The sequence below is a fragment of the Anser cygnoides genome, chromosome 5, assembly GCF_040182565.1.
Source record: "Anser cygnoides isolate HZ-2024a breed goose chromosome 5, Taihu_goose_T2T_genome, whole genome shotgun sequence".
Taxonomy (NCBI): Eukaryota; Metazoa; Chordata; class Aves; order Anseriformes; family Anatidae; genus Anser; species Anser cygnoides.
The window spans coordinates 34,869,475-34,889,419 of record NC_089877.1 but is presented as its reverse complement, the minus strand read 5'-3'; the positions used below and the strand labels follow the sequence as shown (position 1 = coordinate 34,889,419).

General features: G+C 49.3%; 1 protein-coding gene across 2 annotated transcripts; it reads left to right on the top strand.

Moving 5' to 3' along the window:
• The first annotated feature begins 549 nt into the window (after nucleotides 1-549).
• On the top strand, nucleotides 550-19,681 carry PACSIN3 (protein kinase C and casein kinase substrate in neurons 3). 2 transcript variants are annotated; one of them, XM_048065292.2, is made up of 12 exons: nucleotides 550-685; nucleotides 10,801-10,875; nucleotides 12,159-12,259; nucleotides 12,681-12,837; nucleotides 13,352-13,587; nucleotides 13,959-14,114; nucleotides 14,650-14,825; nucleotides 15,584-15,704; nucleotides 16,283-16,419; nucleotides 17,045-17,107; nucleotides 17,624-17,784; nucleotides 19,365-19,681. In XM_048065292.2, the coding sequence occupies exons 3-12, from the start codon at nucleotides 12,206-12,208 to the stop codon at nucleotides 19,478-19,480; spliced, it is 1,377 nt and encodes a 458-aa protein (XP_047921249.1). In that variant the 5' UTR covers nucleotides 550-685; nucleotides 10,801-10,875; nucleotides 12,159-12,205; the 3' UTR covers nucleotides 19,481-19,681. The 2 variants fall into 2 exon arrangements, with proteins under 2 accessions (XP_047921249.1, XP_066854859.1); XM_066998758.1 differs by lacking the exons at nucleotides 550-685; nucleotides 17,045-17,107 and having other exon boundaries at nucleotides 10,680-10,875.
• The last annotated feature ends 264 nt before the right edge of the window (nucleotides 19,682-19,945 follow it).

The window sequence follows — 19,945 nt, the reverse complement described above, 5'->3', positions numbered from 1 at the left end:
CAACCAGGCGACTCTGAAAAGACGAGGTCTGGGTTATTCAGGAAAAGGTTTCCAGAGGAGAGAGCGAACGGACTGAGTCAGCTCTGAGGGAGTGAGCCAAAAGGCCACCACGCTGAGCTGCGGTGAGGCTGCTCCCCAACCCCAGGAGAGCGACCTACGCCTCACTCAGAACCGGGGAACAGGAGCTCTAGGTGGGCGCGGGCCAGCTGCAGCTCGCAGTAACTAATTAACTGAACCACAGCCCTGCAGACACGACAGGAGCCCAGCTCCCTGAGCACCAGACAGGCGGCTCCTCACAGTGCTGCCTCCCCCCTCAGGCGCCCGCCATGCCGGGGGGCAAACCCGCTGGGCGCCCCCCCAAGTGCTTTAAGCGACACCCCACAAAACGCAGGGCTACGCCGAGCCCCTGCCCGTGACGGGACGGCGGGAGATCCAGCGCCGCTCCCCCGCCCCGGCCCCACCTGCCCGCACGGTCCCGTTAATTGGCTCAGGAGGGGCGGGCAGGCGGCAGCCCCGCCGCCCCCGGCCTGCCCCGAGCTCCGGGCCGGGCCCGCCCCGCCGGGAGCTGCTGGAGGCGGGGCGGGAGCCCCCGCGTCCCGCTGCTGAAATAGGGGGAGGGCCCGGCCCGCTCCCAGCCCAGGTGGCCGCTGCCCGCCGAGCCGCGCCGAGCCGAGCCGCCTGCGAGGTAAGCGGCGGGGTCACCTCCGCCGGGGCGGCTCTCGGCCCCATTCTCCGGGAGGAGCTGGGGCTCCCCGCGGCTCCTGCCCGCGGTGCGCTGGGCGGCTGCGAGGGAAAAGTTTCCTCGCGGAAAGGGGGCGGCTGGGGGAGGCGCTGCCCGGCCGGGCGCTGCCTGCGGGCGGGGAGCGGCGCCGAGACCCCCGGGGGGGGGCGCGGGGTTGTTCCCCGGGAGGGTGTTGGCGGGGGGCCGGGGCACCCCCCGGGGCTCCGCCGCCCCGTTCCCCTCGCAGCCCGGCCGCCAGCCTGACCTTCAGCTGGCGCTGGGGGCTCCGCGGGCCGCCCCCGCTCCCCCCCCCCCCCCCCCCGGGGCCAGCGCCTCCGCCCCGCGGCGGGCACAGGGCCCCTTTGTGGCGGCTCCGCGCCCGGCCCCTGCCCGCTCCGAGAGCGGAGCCGCGGGCTCAGGCAGCGCCGTGCTGAGGGGCGAAGCGGCTCCCCCGAGGGCTGGGGGCTGCCCCTTGTCTCTTGGGGGGAACTTGTCACTATCCCCTGCCGTGAGCCGGGCGGCCCTGGCTCTCTTATCCTCCCCCTCTGTCCTGGGGTCGGTGTCGATGAGAGGAGCGCGGGGCTGTGGTGGCTGTGCCCGGCCCGGGGCAGGACGCCGGGGTTACCGTGTCCTCTCCGTCCCGGGGCAGGCGAAAGCTGATAAACATGGAGGGTATTAGTGGGCCTCAACACCCAGCGCTCGGTCTGCGATTTGTCACCGCTCGCAGGAGGAGGGATCTGCCATCTCCGCGAGGCTATCAATAAGCGAAGTTAGCGTGGCCCAAATGCGTTAACCAGTTTCGCTGCTTTTTGTGCCAACTATGTGTGCTTTGCTTGCTTCAGTTCTTCAAGCTCTGAGTTGTCCCTAGGCGTGGGGGTGAGGAGGAGGTTAGCCGACCACCTCCGGCAGTGTGCTCCTGGCCCTAGGAAGTGGTCTGGCCTCCTCGTCTGCTCTGCAGCCTCCGCACCCAGCGGGTGCTCCCTGCCTCCTGCGGTGGGAGACGAACCTCTCTCCCCTTCAAGTCCACTGCAGATCTAATTTGCACAAAGATATTTCTGATACTGCACTAATTGATGGCAATACAAAGCCCTAGCAGAGCCTCCTGCTCCACCCTGGAATGCAGATGTCACCCAGAAGTCGCTAAGCCTCGCGACGATTCAAGCAATGTTCAGTGCGTAATGGGCGCAGAATGCACGGCTGCAGCGTGTAGGCTAAAATGACAGGGTCTGGACGGTCCCGGCTCCAGGTGTGAGCTGGTCCCTGGGTGGAGTCCGAAGGGAGCTTCTCCCTGCGCATTGCGTAACTGAGCACATTCTTTTCGGGAGGGATTCACCTTTCTGTGAAGTGTGCAGCGTACTCCGTGTGAGACGGACTGTGTTCTGCTTTGGCAATGCTTTGTGTTATTAATAGTGCCTCACAAGAAGTTCCCGAAAATATTCACTAGATCGTACTTCCAGTTGCAACTTGGAACAGAATGAGTGCCTGAGCTGGGTTAGCTGCGTGCTGCCTTCCCTATTCTGTGCCCACTGTATTGTATTGCTTTATTGTTTTTTGATCTGTTTTTTTTCCTGACCTGTGAGTTTGCGCTTCTCTGGCTTGCCTGCACTTGTTCTATTAAGGACTGTCTTCCTTCTTGGGTTGTAAAGAGTGGTAACTTCACCGTGTTGGTAGGTGTAGGTGCTCACCTGGAATTCCATTATCAAACTTCAGTGAGTAAGGACTGTGTGTGAGCTGGCTGTACCAAAATGTCACAGGTCCTTGGCACACTGTGTATAACCAAATTATAAAAGCCTCACAACCTCGTGGACCCAAATTCAGTTCTTTAGAGGACAGTGATGCTTTTAATCATGCTAGGTCATTATGGATTATACAAGAACTAGCCTGACTTTTTGGGGCTTTCCATGGATGAACATGAGCTTACAAGCCATCACCACCCCTAAAATATATATATATATATGCACATGTGAAGATTCAACAGTGCAGTCAGGTATATCTGTAATGTGACTAATCTTAGAAGATGACTGTAAAACTGAGAAACAGATGAGGCACTACACTAGGGGCAAGATCAGCTCTTGTTAAAAATGTCATTGTATCTCAGAGTGGCAAATACTATATATTCTTTATTGTGGCAATCTTGAGGGCTGGAGATTATTCAGTAGTTGTTGTTTAAACTGTTTGGTTCATGTGATGGCTGGCATCCAGGGATTGAACTGGAGACCTCAAAAGTATCTGCCTATAGCCTGAGTGGAAAAAACTATGCTCTTGATTAGAAAGCAGTAATAAACTGCCTCTATTTTCTTCCATCAGCTGATCAGTAATATGTGAAGTTAGGCTGCTCATGAGAGTTCATGGGGAAATTCCTAAACAATGGGAGAGCTGTTTAAGCCCTTTGAGGCGCTCTTATCTTCCTAAAACAGGCTTTCTGATCGGGCAAGCTGTTCTATCATACTTACATAGCGTGATGGGTGTAGATAGTGCTGTATGACAGGGAGCTGTGTCAGAGAGATTAAAAAAAAGCCTTAGCCTTAATCTGAAGGCCGTAGTGGGTGAGACAGAAAACAGTGACTAGTGTATCTGGGGGGTTTCATGGAGAATTTGGGCTTCAGCTCTTTGAAGAGTAACAGAAGAGCTTTGCATTGTTGGAGCAGTTCAGAAGCTGTTCAAGAGGTAGCTTATTGCCCGCTACCTTGTGGCACAGTGAACACTAATTTAACCGCCAAATGCCTTCTGACCATTTGGGCACAATTTTTTCCAGCACAAAGTGTAATGTTAATGCAAAGAGCCTGGTGTGCCCTCTGCTGTAATCATCCGGCTTTGTTTCAGTGACTCGTACAAGAGTTTCATGTCCCTTCAAGCTGAAATGTGGGCTGAAGCTGGGTAATGCCGTGAAGCAACGTGTGTGACTGGCATCCTAATCATATTTCTGCCTTCAGTGGTTTCTCCTGTCTGTGAATGGCACAATGGGAAAGAGCCTTTCAGACTCGTGACAGTTGGAATTTGTGCGTTAAATCTGGTGGTTGTCACTGGGCATTGTAGTTCCCTCAAGAGGCATGTGAGGGATCTCCATGGTACCAGGGGCCTGGATCCAGAGGCATTAAGCTTGGGGGGGTGGGAGGTGGGTTATGCTCTCCTAGTAGACGATCGCAGTAGGACTGTTTGTTGTGACCTGCATGGGCTGCAGCACTGCATTATAGAAGTGTGAGGTAGGCTTGTTACCTGACCCTGACAAGGGCAAGAAACCTTTGTGGAGGACCTGGAGACAATGAGCATGTTTCACTTCTTGAATAATTCTAGATGCTTGTTTTTGCTTCTTGGTGTCCTTAATCAGCCCTTTCTTGTACCAGCACTGCCTACCCCATTGCCTGGAAACCTCTGTGAAAGCCTGGTGTTGACACCAGCAGGCTTCTACCCCAATAAAACGAACAACAAAAACAGTTTTTTGAGCTGTGGGATAGGAGCTGCTTCCAGAAGCCACGAGGGAGGAAACAATGCCCACTGGATTGCTCTGTTTGTGCATTGACTTTAAAAAAGGTCCTGGTATTCTTTCCTCACATGTCTGTTTGGGTCCTGAGGATTAGAAACTGAGATCTGTGCTTTGGCCAATGGGCTGAGGAAGCAAATGACGTTCCAGTGATGCTCAGCAGTTGAAATTTATTCTGTGATATGTGCCCTTTGGACTGAGTAACACATTCCTTTGTAGCCTCTTGGAGTTTTGTTGATAACACCTGGAATATGAAGTATATTTATATTAATAGACGTGTTCTTCAGCTTGATATTCAAAAATGTATTTGAAGAGGGCTGAAGAGACAATACTGAAAATGAGGACCAGATTCTGTGCAGGTAATCTGAAAGTAGACAAAAGCTGTCGCAAGACATACTGTATGTGATCTCCAGGATGAATGTGTGAGGTATGAATATTCACAGTGCAGGATAGTTCTTCATGGCTGCCCTCTTCAACCTTGTTATCTGTGCAGTCTCCAGGAAATATGTCAAAAAGACACAGGGTACCTTTACCAATAGACTATCTACAAAGCAATTGAATCTGCTAAATGCTTCTTGGACCAGGAGATGCTATGAAGGGAATCTAAATTGCTGAATGTTCTCTAAACTCCACAGAGCAAACATTTTTTCTGGGACCAGGCATGTAAAAAAGAAGGCTCTGGTTGTGTAAAATAACTTTGTTTAACCTCCTGCCTGTAGTCCTGCCACTTCATATGGTACTGAAGGCTGCCTTATGCTTGCATCTTTGTTTAGATGTTCCTGTGACGAAGCAATGGAGGAAACCTCTCTCTGGTGACAAAAGGTGACCAAAGAGCTTTGCCATCACCTAACTGACCGCAACATAAAACAAGCAATGAGTGTGATGCTTTACCTCTTTCTTCTCCTTTACTGTAAGGGATGTTCTAGCACTCAGTCTTATTTTATTCAGTTTTCCTTCCAAAAAGTTGCTTGTATCTCCTTCTACAGCCTGTTTGGGGACTGAGCAGGGAACAGGATGAACTTTGGAAACACCCTGATGAATTTTCAGGTTCTTGTCTGCATTATGTGAATATTTGGAAGGAAAGCTTTCATGGAAGCAACAAAGCAGGTAAAGGAACCAGAAAGTAAGACGTATGAGGAGTGGCTGAGGGAACTGAGTTCATTCTGGAGAAGAGGAGGTTGAGGGAAGACCTTATCACTCTATAACTACCTGAAAGGAGGTTATAGTGAGGTGGGTGTCTGTCTCTTCTCGGGTGGTAATTGGTAGGGTGTGAGGAGATGGCCTCAAGTTGCACTGGGGAGATTTAGAGTGGCTATAAGGAAGAATCCCTTCACGGAAGAGGTGGTTAGACACTGGAACACCTTGTCCAGGGAGGTGGTGGAGCCCCCATCCTTGGGGGTATTTAAGAGATGTGTGGATGTGGTACATAGGGGCATGGTTTAGTGGTGGACTTGGTAGTTTTAGAGTTAATGGTTGGACTTGATTAAGGGTCTTTTCCAACCTAAATAATTCTGTGATTTTGTCTAATACACAGTAAATCAGCTTTTACCAAGTAAAACCAGAAATCTGTTTGAGAGATAAAGAAATATACTACTTTGAATTCATTGTGCATATGATTGCCATGTACTCTGTCTACATGACAAAAATATTTGCCAAGTTCATCTCCCATTTCCCCCCTTCCTTTAAAGGACAGTTAAGTGAAACTGCATATTGGTAAAATGAAGCCAAGAGCTTCCTTGTATAGAGAGGTATGCAGAACTGCAGCTGGGTTAAAAAAGTGCACCTTCCCAATGGAAGGGGCAGAGAAGCCTGGTTGGAGACATTGTTTCACTACACCACAGAGCAGTCAAGGAACTGCAGGAGGCTCCGTACTAGAATGGTGCTAAGTGGCCTGCGGCTCTTCTGAAGGCTGTTGGGTTGCAGCCTGCTCCCTTAAGGCTCCTTAATGCATTCAGGTAAACTTGATCCCTGCTCTGGGGGTTACAAGGTGACTCAATCACAGAAGGAGAATATTCCATTGATATAAACTAACTGCAGTTACCTGAGGTTGGGGAAAAAGCAAACACCAGCACCACACGGTTATTTCTTTTCTTTACTCTGGGCTGGGTGAGGATGGCGCATTCTGTTCTGTTTGGATCACTGCTGTTCATTTACAGATTGAAACAAAACAGCTTCTTTACTCAAAGCCTAGCTGGAAGTGGGCACACTGGCTCAGCCTGCTGTTGCAATCTCCTTTAATACTGGAGATCTCCTACATCCTATTGGAAAGGAAAACAAAATTTTTCTTGGTGAAACAATTTCTGCCTGGTACAGCTATGTTGGTCAGGAATCTTAACCTTTAAATCAGCAGTGATGTGTTGGCAGAAGCCTATCCTGTAGCCTTGGCCCCTGAGAACTGGACAGGGAATAGCTAAAAAATATGGAAAGTATTTTGTCTGAACACTTTAAAAAAAAAAAAAGAAAAGAAAACCACTTGGGGTTATGGCACAGTGAGATGTCTGCAGGATATTAGCTTGGTCTGAATCTGGAGGAGACCAATATAAAGAAGCTCTGGTCTGAAGCTAGAGAGAGCACTGAAGCAGCACGTAGACTCAGGAGGTCAGCACCTTAAGCGGAGGAGGATCCTGTCTGTACTTTTGTACTTTGGTATAACCATTGAGAATTTTGCTGGTGGACAGCCACGCGGTCTCTGGAGAATCATTGTTTTGGAGACGAGCTTCTGTTAGAGGCTTGCACATAGCTGAAGTGACCTTTGTGTGCAGTTACTGCTCCGCCTGATGTCTCTGACCTCTTCCTGGCTGGAGAGATCTTTCTCTAAACTGCACGAGGCAGCCCTGGCAGGCTTCAGCGAGTGGCTGAGAAACACTGGTTTGTAGGCCCTTTCCCAGGCAGGTGACTCGAGCAAGGGTGTGACCACAGCAATAGGGTAAGCATCCCAGGGGGATGTTTTGCTGGGTAGAAGTCACTTCAGGTATACAGGCTTCTTGGAGGATCTTGATGTCACTTGGTACTCCTCTAGCTGTGGAGAACTGGCCTCTCTCTGGTAGGTGTGTCCGCCTGTAACTATCAGTGCCCCTATGTAATGGCAGTGGAGAGCACCTTACTGGGCATTGTTACAGTTCAGAGCTATTGGATGCACACATGTAGAGATGAAGCTGGAAAGGAAACCCTGTCCCATGCTTTGTTTCACCCTTTCCATCAGGGGCCTTCCTAGCACTGCTGTACCAGTAACAGTCCCACTTATTATGCTGCTGGAGTTCTGTGTGCCTTCCTGGCTTCAGCTCTAGCTCCTTTCTGACAACAAGTTACCAAAAAATGGTGTTTTCATGGCAGCCACTCTGGAAGGGGAGGGTGGACTGTTGTCCTTTTGTGTCTTTGGGTTGTTCAGATTGAAATGTTTATCTGCAATCTACACCAGAAGCGCCCTGGAGTGAAAACAAAACCTCTCCCGCTGCCTGCTGTACAGGAAAAGTGACTCTTTGGGAATCAAACAGATTGGTTGCAGAAATGTCACGCTGCAGCTTTGAGGTGTTACTGTTGTCCTGAGGTGGAAATGAGTTAGTAGCCCTTTTCTGATTAAGACTCTTGCTTAGCTTGTCTGGAACACCCCTATAGGAACTGGTCCATAATAAAAATGTCCGTCACCAAAGCCCAGTTACTTGATAAATATAATTGAACGTTTTCCTTCATCTGCCTGGATGCAGTGCTTGCTGTTGTACTCAGGAAAGGTGGAAAGGGGACTCTGTTGGGCAGCAGGCCTTGCCTGGCACGGTGTACAAGCTCTACTTCTGTGGAAGAGTTCCTGCAGGTGTGTATGCACCAGCCCTTGGAGCGTGTGTAGAGCTCAGAGTCTGGTTCTTGGCAAACCTAGCAAAACAATTGCTCACAAGGAGTCTCAGGAGGCAGTCAAGCAATGCACAGAAGTGATGCCTTGGGCATTTGGAGTCTGGAAGCACTAGAGCGTGGTGTAGAGGGAAGAGGATTTTTGTGGCTTATGCGCCTTAGGGAAAAGTTTCTGAAGTCAAGAGTGATTATTACTATCTGGCCTAGAAGCTTTAATTGTGGATCAGAACCCTGTTGTACTAGTGTTGTGTAAACATGAAACAAAAAGGCCTGCTTAGTAGTGTGGTGCCAGATGCACACACTTGGAAGTGAAGGTTTTTAGCCTGACCTCTCGGTCTGAGGGTGGGGAGTTGTGGTCTGAGATCTGACTGACCGGAGCAGGGCTGAGATCGACGTGGTTAAAGGTGGAAACAGCTCTGCTGTGACAAGTGCTCTGACTTTTCTTATAGTGGAGCTCTCCATCAGTGAATCAGTCATGAGCCACTCGGCCCTTCTGCAATTGAAGACCAAGAGCTGTTTTTGGATAACTTGCTGTGTTGGTCAAAATGAGAGCAGATATTTGGGGGATGGAGGGGAATACCTTTCTTTTAAAACACTATTAGCAGCAAGGCTTCTATCTATGCATAAATCTCATTTGTATGGTTTATTTTGCCTACTTGCCATCACTGGTTGTGGTGTCTGCGATGCCTTCATCTGCACTTCTGCGGAAGGGAAGTGACTAGAGATGTGGGTGCTCTCCCTGCTTCCTGGGAGAGCTCCTCATGCAGGAGCTGCAGTGAGGTCTCATTCACTTAACTGTAAGAAATGGACGAGGGAAGCAGGAGGGGGAAGAAACATTCCTCTGCTCTGCAAATTTGATGTTGGGCCCCTCTTAGCAGAGGTGGCAGTGGCATCAGAAAGTCTTGGTGTTGATCCATACAACTGCAGGTCATCCTGTACAGGCTCTGCCAACCTTCCTGAGTGACACAGTGGCTCCTGCTCCATCAGGCTGTCCACAGGGTAGCACTGTCATCTCCCCACCTTGCTGTAGAACAGCCTTTGGCACATGTAACACTTGTCTGCTTGCTTTTCCTGGCAAACTCGCGTCTTCCCTGGTCTCAAGCTCTTGGCAGCTCCCAAAACATATGATGTTTGGGGAATAACCAGGCATGAGGGGGTGGAGTGGCGATCTATTTGCTCTTCTTGGGCGGAGGGTGACAGCAGCAGCTGTTCTTCAGCCCCCGTGTGCACTGCTAAGTACCATCCCTATGTCTGCACGCAGATCCAATTTGATCTGCTGACTGACATGGGCTCATGGAGTATGTAAAGTCCAGAAAAAGCCTGGCAGAAAAGGGTCCTCCTTGTTCTTTGACCTTTCTGCTTCTACCAGGACCCTTTTTCTTGGACTTTTATGAAGTCTATACAACTGCTATTGAAATAACCTATTCTGCTGGGCGCTACTTGGGTCATAGAGATTAACCTGTAGAAACGTTAAACTATTTTATTTGATCACCCAGCTACTGTGGTGGTGGTTTCAGTAGAGCTTTAAGCTGTGGGATACTTTGCCATGTGATATCGTTGATGCTGAAAATTCACGTGTGTTCAAATGCAGACTGGAGAAGTTAATGGAAGAGTGATTCATGGGGTGTTTCTGAATTCATAGGTGCCACGTTCAGCTCAGGAAGTTCCTGTCAACAAATGGTTAGAGGCTTGGAAAGTACGCAGGGAAGCATCATGTATGCTTGCTCTGTTCTCCAAGCAAGGAAAAAATAGCTGCTTTTGGCCACTGGCTACGAAGCATATGCGGTGACAAGGACCCTTAGCCTGATCCAGTGCAGCTACTATTATGTTTCAGAGCCTGCTAGTCTTAGTGATAGTAAATCCAGTTACTTGGGTTTGTAACTCCCAAGAAATTTGAGCCGTGCCTCCTTATTTTAATGTGGAAACTGTAGAAATAATGGATTTGGGTTCCTCCTTTCTTTACTGACTGACCAGGCAAACAAGCATGCTGTGACACACAAGCTTTCCACATTTACCCCTGAATTCTAGCACGCTGTAGTCAATCTGAATCGGAAACCAGAGATGGAAGGCATGTTTGTGATTCATTGCTTCCCGATAAAGAAGTAGGGATGGGGGCAGAGTGGGAGGGAAGGGTGGAAAAAGTGATACAGTCTTAATGGGTGATATCTAATTGAGCTATGTCTTCATGAGGAGAAGCGTGCTTGGTTTTAAATGTAGTTACCGAGTCCTTTGTCTCCTTTTCATCTTTAGGGAAAAGGGGTGGGAAGAAGTGCATGTCTGTCCTTCCCTTCTTTTCTTGAAGCCTGCCATGTCTAAATGTGTGGCAGCAGTGCCTGGAGGCAGTGGGCTTTCCTACCAGACAGTGTACAGTGAGGGGGGTCAGGCCCCACCACCCAGTGCCTGGGGTGTGCTTATTTTAGGCCTTGCTGGCTTTGGGCTGTTCCCTTTGCTCAGCTGTTGTGATGCTGCTACCTTTCCTGCACAGTGCTGTCATGCCGCCCCAAATAGTTTCTATTTTAACTTTCTCTGGGGCTAGGTCTTGTGACACAAGGATTTGGCATCTCTCCTACGTGCTGGAACGTGGCATCTTCGGAGGCACAGTGGCTGCAGCTGCTATATCAGAGGGTGCCCCTCCTAGTAGCTGGCAGAAGGGGGACACCCCTATCGCTGCTCTGGGGCTGGGATGCCTCAGAAGAGGCAGCATCCCTGCGAAGAAGCAGCACTGTCTAACTGCCTGTCTCTCTCTCTCCTCCAGTCTGTTGTAAGGAGTTTGAAGAGCTCAGGACATACTTGCCAGCTCCCTGCTGCTCTCCTGTCATCTCCCTCTCAGGTACGTGGTTACTGGGGGCAATGCTGAGTTGTGCGCCCTGGAAGCACACAAGATGGCTTTGCAGCCTGCCTAGGGATGGTGGGGAGGGAGGACGGGGACAGCTGCTGGCATGAGTGGAGATGTTCTTCAAGTTTCAGAGCTCGTGCATCTGCACATCACGTCTCATTTAACAGCTTGATTGTGTGACTGGAGTTCAGCACTTCCAGCCTTCTGGGGAAACCCAGAGGAACAGCGTTAATGTGCTTCTGACAGTCAATAGCATGTGAGACTGGGCAAACAGAGCCCAATTGTTTCTGGAAGAAATGGAGGAAATTCCTGCAGTCTGTGTTGGGGTGCTCATGAGGTGGCTCGCACTACAGCAGGCACACTGAGAAGGGTTTGCAGGAGGTGGGAGACAGGCACTCCTGACCTGATCTTCGTTTCTGCTGTGTGCTCTGTGGGCTGGCAGAATGAGCAGATACCTCTCTGGGGTGTGAGGGAAGCTTTTTATAACTAGGAATGTGCAAGAGGAGAAGTGGCAGCAAAGGACATCTATGCTGCATTAACCCAGGCTTGCCCAGAGGGTTTGTATGTGAGCAACTGGCTTGGGCCTCTTTCCATTACTCCTCATTCCTGCACAAAAGCATCCTTGAACTTCTCCCCAGGGATTTCAGAGTCACACCACATCAGGAGCAAAGCAGCAGCGCAGGCTTGTACGGGGAATGGGCAAAAGTTCTGAGACAGAGGATGAGGAGCACCTTTCACCTTCTAGCCTAGATTTTGAGCCTAGTGAGGTGACAGACTTGAGTGTAATGGAAACAGTGGCACTACAGGGATGTTTCTAGGGAAGCCGTGTGGCAGGGTAACCAGCATGCATGCTGCAGTGCCATGTGGCTGTGTATGCCTCTGCGTGTTCCTGTAGTTCTGCTCAAGCCCAGCTCAGGTGGTGGGCAGCTTATCGGGCTCCTCCCCACTCACAACATGCCTGACTGCTCAGCCTTGTTTTCTCCAGTCAGTTGTTGTAATCCTGACTCACGGGGAAACTGGAGTCATCTCTGCTGATGGAGGACTTGAAGTGATCAAAGACTGGTTTCAAATAGCTGTAGCTACTTCAGCTTCTGTAGCTTTTGCTGCCTTCCTGAGGGCCTTGGTTAAAAAAAGAATCTCTGCAGGGGTGGTTGGTGCTGCTCAGAAGTGTTGGATTCACTGCTGTCTCTAGGATCTGCTCAGCTGAAGTTTGAGATTGTCTCCTACAAGAAGGCTTGACCAGTGCTGTGTTAGAAATCACTTTTCTCTCTCCTCAGCTTAACTGAAATCTGCAAAAATTCCTTGCTGCAAGAAAACGGGGGTGATGTCATCAGAAGATGATGCTGGCGGGGAGGCTCCTGGGGGCAGTTTCTGGGAGGTAAGGAAGGATAATTGGGGTGTGAGGGAGGTAGGAAGGAATGTCTTACCTCCCACCCATGGAATTAAGGGGTTGAGTTTCAGGTTCACAGGTGACATGTTGCTCTTGGGGAGTGGAAGGGAGGAGCTGTGGGGTGGTTCAGTAACATGTCTGTTACTGCAAGGAGGAGGTAACCCTTTCCTCTGCTGATGCTGTGGAATGAGACTTCCTTGTTCAGCTGACACTGATCAGAGCTGTGAGAGGCAAAGAGCATCTTGGTGTCCTCCATTGCTCTGCCTGACAGAGCACCAGAGGCGGGTCTGAACCCAGCTGCAGGTTCCAGGAGGGTCTGCGCTCCCTCCCAGTGCAGTGCTTGACCTCCTGCTGTCTGTTCTGAAGGAATGTGAAGGTGCAGTATAAATAACGATGTGTGAAATTTCAGGCTGGAAACTACAGGCGGACAGTGAAGCGTGTGGATGATGGCTACCGGCTCTGCAATGACTTGATCTCCTGCTTCCAGGAGCGAGCCAAGATAGAGAAGAACTACGCCCAGCAGCTAACAGAGTGGTCCCGTAAGTGGAGGACCAACGTGGAGAAAGGTAAAGTTGGCAGGCTGGGCTACGAGCAGGATGCAGTAATTGCACTGTATTCCTAGGGTGCTCTATCGTACTGAGGTGAGGCTGTTTCCTTGGGGGGGACAGGACCCTCTTCTGCAGAAAAGGGGGGGTGTGTGAATTTCTTGGGCATTGTTTTTTTTGTATGTGTATTTTTGTAGGCAGTTCTTCGATTTACTTTTAGAAGTCTTCCTCTTCCTCTGCATTGTCAGGTGTTTAGTTACAAAAAAATATTTTTAGTATCACAAGTCCTTGGCGAGTCCAAACCTTAAATCGAGCTGCAGATCTCCCACTTGAAATGTCTGCCTTGGCCAGCCGTGACAGCCAGTTTGGGTGCTGCCTTTTGGGACTGAGTGGAGACCAGTCAGTGCTGACTTAGGTGATGGAGCAGAGTTATGGAAGTGACTCCAAAGTGATAGATGCATGTAGGAGGAGGAAAATGCGTGTCTTTTCCTGTGGGCAGGAGGTATAAGAGCCCCTCTGGTGCTTGTTCCTGCAGGTCCGCAGTATGGTACTCTGGAGAAGGCCTGGCATGCTTTCCTGACAGCTGCAGACAGACTTAGTGAAATCCACTTAGATGTCCGGAACCACCTGGCTGGCGAAGATTCGGATAAGATCAAGGCCTGGCAGAAGGAGGCCTACCACAAGCAGATGATTGGGGGCTTCAAGGAGACAAAGGAGGCAGAGGATGGGTTCCGCAAGGCCCAGAAGCCCTGGGTGAAGAAGATGAAAGACGTAAGCAAAGTGTGAATGGGGAAGGAGGGATGAGGGTGATCCAGCTGGCTGCCGGAATGTGGGTGCCACTAGGCAAAGTAGGTAGCAGGGAATACCACAGAGGGAGGGATGTCTAGCTGGTCTCGGTGGTCTTGTAGCTTCCTTCCTGTGTAAGAAGAGTTTAGTAACAGGCTTGGTGTTCCTGCATGGCAGGTTAGCACTACGAGATCATCTGGAGATACCTGTTCCCATGGTTGGCTAAACACCAAATCGGCATTTCTGTTTGTCCTGAGACAATTGCTACTGCCTGTAACAAAGTGTTAATGTGCTCTCTGAAGGATAGAGGATCTCTGGTCAGAATCATGACCTTGTCTGCATCGCTCCTCCTACAGGTAGAGACCTCTAAGAAAAACTACCACGCAGCCCGGAAGGAGGAGAAAACAGCCCATACAAGGGAGAACCATGCCAAGGCAGACTCCTCGGTCTCACAGGAGCAGCTGCGCAAGTTGCAGGAGCGTGTAGAGAAGTGCACTCAGGAGGCTGAGAAGGTGAGCATTGAATGGACATGCATCACAAGGATGCGACTTCCAAGGAGAAAGCACTGGTTGCATTGTCACTCAGTGAAATTGCTCCTGCTGAAGGCTGTAAGGAGGTGTGAGACTGCATTGTTTTGAAGTTTTAGTGAGTTAGGCTGAGATTTTAGGAACTAAGGCTGAGTGAGGGGTCTATCTTTGGTGCTGAGTAGAATTTCATGTATAAATATACTTAAAAAAAAAAAAAAGCAGGGGACTCTTTGCAGGGGGAGGGAGCTGCAGAGCTGAAGACTTGGTTACCAAATGTGGGTGGCTTACTTGCTGACAGGAGTAAGTGTGGAAGGACCTCTGTGTAGGAGGATGGTAAGGAAGGAAGAATTTCTAAGATACAAGGAGAGCAATGGATTTGGATAGCAGCTGTGATTTCTTCTATTTTCTGTGCTGTGTGTTCAGCAGTGCAGGGGGAAAGAACTTTAGTCCTGAGCAGGGGGAGTGTCAGTGGTTTGACATCAAGGCAACACATCACTGCTCTCCTCCTGCATTGATACAGTGCAAGGATCAATACGAGAAGATGCTAGAAGAGCTGAACCGCTACAATCCCCGCTACATGGAGGACATGGAGCAAGTGTTTGAGGGCTGTCAAGAAGCAGAGCGCAAGCGATTGTGCTTCTTTAAGGAGATGTTCCTGAATCTGCACCAGCATCTCAACCTCTCCACCAGTGAAAGGTACCAGCCCTGACACAGAGGGGAGATCCTCTACCCTGGGGTGTCCTGGGCACTGAAAAGGGGTGCCAATTCTGGTGTTGGTGAAAGGGAGCTGCATCAGGCAGGTCTTGCTCCTTCCCCTTCTGACTGTCTGACAACTGGCATTTGGTCTCTTCTTCGATTGACCAGTGCAGGCTCCCCACAGAGGATTCTTTCTGCCTCTGAACCCTTCGTCTTCCAGTACCGACCCATGGGTGTGTTTCTGTTCTGTGAAGTGCCTCCGTGTTGTGTGTAATGCCAGTCTGTGGAAGGCAATGGCACCACGTTGCCGTATGTGTAGCAAATAGACCTGTTTTGCCATGAGCAGAGACATTTTAAGAGATGATCATGAGCCCATGAGTTGCCCTTAAATAGGGTTACACAAGGAGGTAGACTTTTCTGGGCTTCTATGCGTTGAGGTGGAGGTAACAAATCTGAGCCACTTCCTTATTTATGTGCAAGAATGTGCCAGGCTCTTTCGATACTCATTTGACGAGCTATGCTGAGAACTGGCAGATGTTAGCTACTCCCACACCAAACAGCTTGCCCTGCTTGCCACACTGCCTCCTCTGCAAAGGTGGCCCTATTCCCCTTGAGCTGAATAGCTGTTGTACCCTTAGTTCTGTGGGATTTGATATGCTGTGTAATTGTGCATGAGGTTATGCTCTTCTCTCCTACTTGGGTCTTGGGGAACCACTGAGGGACTAGTTACTGATGGTTCTGTTTGTTCTTGGTCATAGCTTTCAAGCATTGTATCGAGATCTCTACCAAGTCATCATGGCTGCAGACAACCAGGAAGACCTGAAGTGGTGGCGCAACACTCATGGGCCAGGCATGGCAATGAATTGGCCTCAGTTTGAGGTGACAAAGCATTTCTGGAGTGTTACTATTTCTCACTATCTGCTTTTTTGAAATTGGTGGATTGCTAGTCTTGTGTTGGAAAGACATGTATCAGACATAGCTCTTTCCTTCCCTTTCCAGGAGTGTCTGAGAGCTGGCATTTGGTCATTTTAGGCTAAACCGTGCTGATGTCTCTGGTCTTGAAGTGAGGCTCTTTGCGCATCAGACTTGTGATATTAGGATCTTCAGAGACTTTTGTGGGGTTGCAGTCCCTTTAGTTCCTCAAAGGAATGTGTGCAGCCTTGCTGAACTGCAACTACTCAGCCATCCAGTTGCAACAGCAGGGAAGCTGAATTGGTGCTTAGGGACCTGGGATAAGCTCCTATTGTAACTCTTCCCACAGGCCCTCTTGTTGCACCTCGGGATTCAAGAGGAGTGAGCCTGCTCTGTCTGCAAGGCCACTTGGCTGATTGACTGATCAGCCACAACTGAAGCATGACTTGTGTTATTACTCTTCCTTCTGTATTGTCCATTAGAAAAGATGTCCAGAACTCTCATATCTTAATGGCTTGATGGTATTATTACTTCTGTCTGAACAGGAATGGTCCCTGGAAACACAGCGGCCGATCACCAAGAAGGAGAAGAGCGGTAAGATGGCCGATGATGTCACGCTGACCAGCATTTTGCCCGCACGGGATGGTGTTCTTTCACAGACCCCTCTGCAGACAAGGCGAGGGTAAGGACTGAAACCTGGGATACATCCTGTTAGGAAAAGTATAGTCCTGCCCAGGGTAATTAATGAGTTGGATTGACAGGACTGATCTATCTTAACTTGTTGTCTCTTCTGTTTCTAGCCCCATGGCCTTGCCCAAGACAAGGTAGAATAAGGGTGTTAGGGGAGCTCTTTTTGGTCTCATACACCGTCTCACTAGGGGCTGTCCTTGTAAAGGTCCTTCTAGTGCCGAAATCTGGCCTCGTTCAGACTAGTGCTGTGCAAGATTGTGGCAGGTGTTTCCACAATTTCCCTTTCCTTCAGACAAGGTGAAGAGAGTTGGGAACTGGCAGCCTTGTGAGTTAACTGTACTGCTTCCTAAGTGAAGGTATTAGTTTTTTCCCTTGGCATGCTGCTGTGTACTGCCTGACAAGTCTGGGTATAGCTGCTTCCCTTGCCAGGAAGCAAGCAGGAGAATAGGGAGAGGCTGAAGAGACTCATGTCCTGCAGTGCTGTCACTGCCCTGCCTTAAATGATGAACCCTGGCGTAAGTGAACTGGGTGGAAAAGAAGGGGAATATAGGGGTGTCTTGAGGCCATGACTATATTTCAGTCTATTGGATTCAGGGGCCCTATTTGCCAATCTACAGGTCTTCCTATCAAGAGGAGCAGAACAGCTTCTATGACAGCCTGAGGGCACCCACATTTGTGAAGTTAGTATGGAATGTAGCCTCTTCGGGGGTTTCTGGGTTCCAGGTGCCTGTTCTCTGCTGTTCCCTCCCCTCTGCTCTTGCTTCTCACTTAGAAAGTGGCATTCCAGCCACATCTGTTTGGGATGGGAGACCTGTTTTTTTCCCTGTCTGTCCTGTTCTTGGCTGGAATAACTTTGGACACAGCTGGGCTCTCCATTTTAGGACTGACTGACCTTCCCTGAGTGAGATGGTCTGCTAGAGTAGGATGAGGTCATGAGAAGTATGCATGTGCGGAAACACTGAGAATGAGTTAAGCTCCTAGCCCTCAGGGTTCTAATGCTGGGATGCTTTCAACCAAATCTAGTATCTCCCGGTGTCTTGCTATCCCGTTCACCCTGACTTGGCTGTTGGGTCTCTTGCACGTTGTTCTATGGCATAGGAGTCTCTGAGGGGTCAGAGTGGTGCGTGATTCAGGAGGAAGTGGGTGAGATGACTGCCAACTACCATCTTGTCTCCTCTCTGCTTCCACATGTACAGTGGGGGAAAGGAAGACATTTCGGAGTGGTCAGATGAGGACACTCCAAAGAAGTGCCTGGATGCCAACGGGCATGAGGAGGACATAAAGGTACCAGGTGTACGGGTACGAGCACTGTATGATTACACAGGACAGGAGGCTGATGAGCTGAGCTTTAAAGCAGGTACAGAAGCACTAACCTCTTACTAACTTCTTGCTGTCTTCACTTGAGCCAAGTGAATGATTGAAACACTCTTTAAGAACTGGATGTCCATTTCAAAACTGACAACTGTTCTTTCCCTGGCCTGACCCACTGCCAACTGCTGATGATACACCAGGCAGTCCAACCTGTTGTAGATCAAAAGACAGTGAGACCACATACAGTCTGCTTGGATCTTGGTTACAGTGTAGGGAAAGCAGCAAACCCAAGTGGTGAAGTGGATCCTGCCTGCTGTCTCTAAGGCATTTATTCTTTATTAAATGTTTTTCCCTTGTCATTGATATAAATGACTCTTTTCTGAAGTAAAAGAAAGGTGACCACCTATATTGTTCTTTGAAGTAACCAGAAGGTAGATACTCTGGGGAGAAGGCCCACTTGACTGCCATGCACTACTGAAGGCAGAGTTGAGCTGGCAGAAACGGCTATGCAAACTGTGGCTATCTTGAGAATGGGTATCCTGGCTCCCAGCAGAGAGGACTGAGTGAGGGAGAACGTCCAAGCAAATAAACCCCTCCCCTTTTTTCTTCCTTCACTTAAACTTATAAATTTAGTTTGAATGTGCCATCTTCTCCAAATCCGAGAGGACATCTGGATCTTGAGTGTCTCTAATCTTGCTCTATGTGGTATCTGCTATAGAAATATGCCCCTCTTTAAAAGGTGCTGTCTTTCAGTAGCAAGGACTTGTGCCTGAGGCCAGTATCTATGCTGTGGTGTAACCATTCTAGTAAACTTCTTAATGCTAACTTATTGCTTTAAAATATGAGTGCTCTGGATCTTGACTCTTTGCTATCTCTTCCTACCCAGCAGATCTAATGGTTAAATAGAGGCATGACTGGTTATATTCAGTCATCCCTTTTTTGAATCTGCTCTGACAAGCAAGAACCAGTAGGGCTCAAGCTTAACAGCAGATGACTTTCTTTCCCTGCATCTGCCAGTGTGGGATGTGCTTACTGATGCAGTAGACCTCCCCCTCTGGCAGATGTATGACTTTCTACTGACAGAAGGGGACCTTTCTGCCCTTTCTTGTAGTAGATACAGGGAGGTTAAAAGCCTTTCCTGGTCATAGTCTGAGAAAGGAGTTGATTCCATGCCTTTCTGGCCCAGCCAGACAGTTCATCATGGAATAGTTCTTCTGGGTCTCTCCAGACAGCTTAGCTGCTTTTTACATTTCCTTCCTACCTGCTACAGAGGACTGTTGTCTTCCTTTTTCTTTTTTTTCCTTAGAAAAGGATCCCTGAGCATTCTGAGCCCTTTGGCTTATAAGTACTTGCCTCTGAGGAGAAATTTGGGTAGAAATATTGGGAACAAAACTTTATGATGATACAGAGCAGAAGTGCCTTGCCTTAGGGGATGGTACTGACCACAGATACCGAAGAGGTCAATAACTCTGGATTGGATTAAACTGTAGTATGATACTGAGTGTGATAAGGGGGAAAAAGTGTGGGGATTCAGACCAACTGGTCTTTTTTGTTAAAATTCAGAAAAAAACAAATGCTATGCTACCTTTTCCAAGGCTGCTTCCTAATGACTGTTTTTGCTTGTAGGTGAAGAACTAATGAAAATTAGTGAGGAAGATGAGCAGGGCTGGTGCAAGGGCCGACTTCTCACTGGCCAGGTTGGACTCTATCCTGCTAACTATGTTGAGAAGGTTGGATCATGATTGCTACTGCCCTGTTAGTGTCTCACAGCCATGCCAGCATCTCTTGCAGAGGTCACTGGGTCACTGCTGGCTCCAATCCGCCTTTGCAGTATATCCAACACCTTCTGGACTCTGAGGGCATGTATTCCATGTAACTAATGCTTCATTTTAAATGCCTAGACCTGTAGGGATTTTCTAATAAATAAACAAGGATGAGTAAGACTTCTCTGACTGTGAGCACTATAGGAATGTAAAAGTGCAGAAGGGAACAGATCCTCCTGACTTGCACTTGGTGAAGGGAGATGCATGACATGTCCAACTCCTCACAACAAAGACTTCCGGGGCTTCAACACATGTGCATCCATAGTGTGGTGGGGTCTGCCCTGCCCCCAGGCTTCCTGTTTAAGGAACTCTGGATGTGCAGGGCTATAAGGAACTTGTAGTATTGCTTCCTCTTTTTTTGCTTAGCTGAGCTGAGGCAGAAAT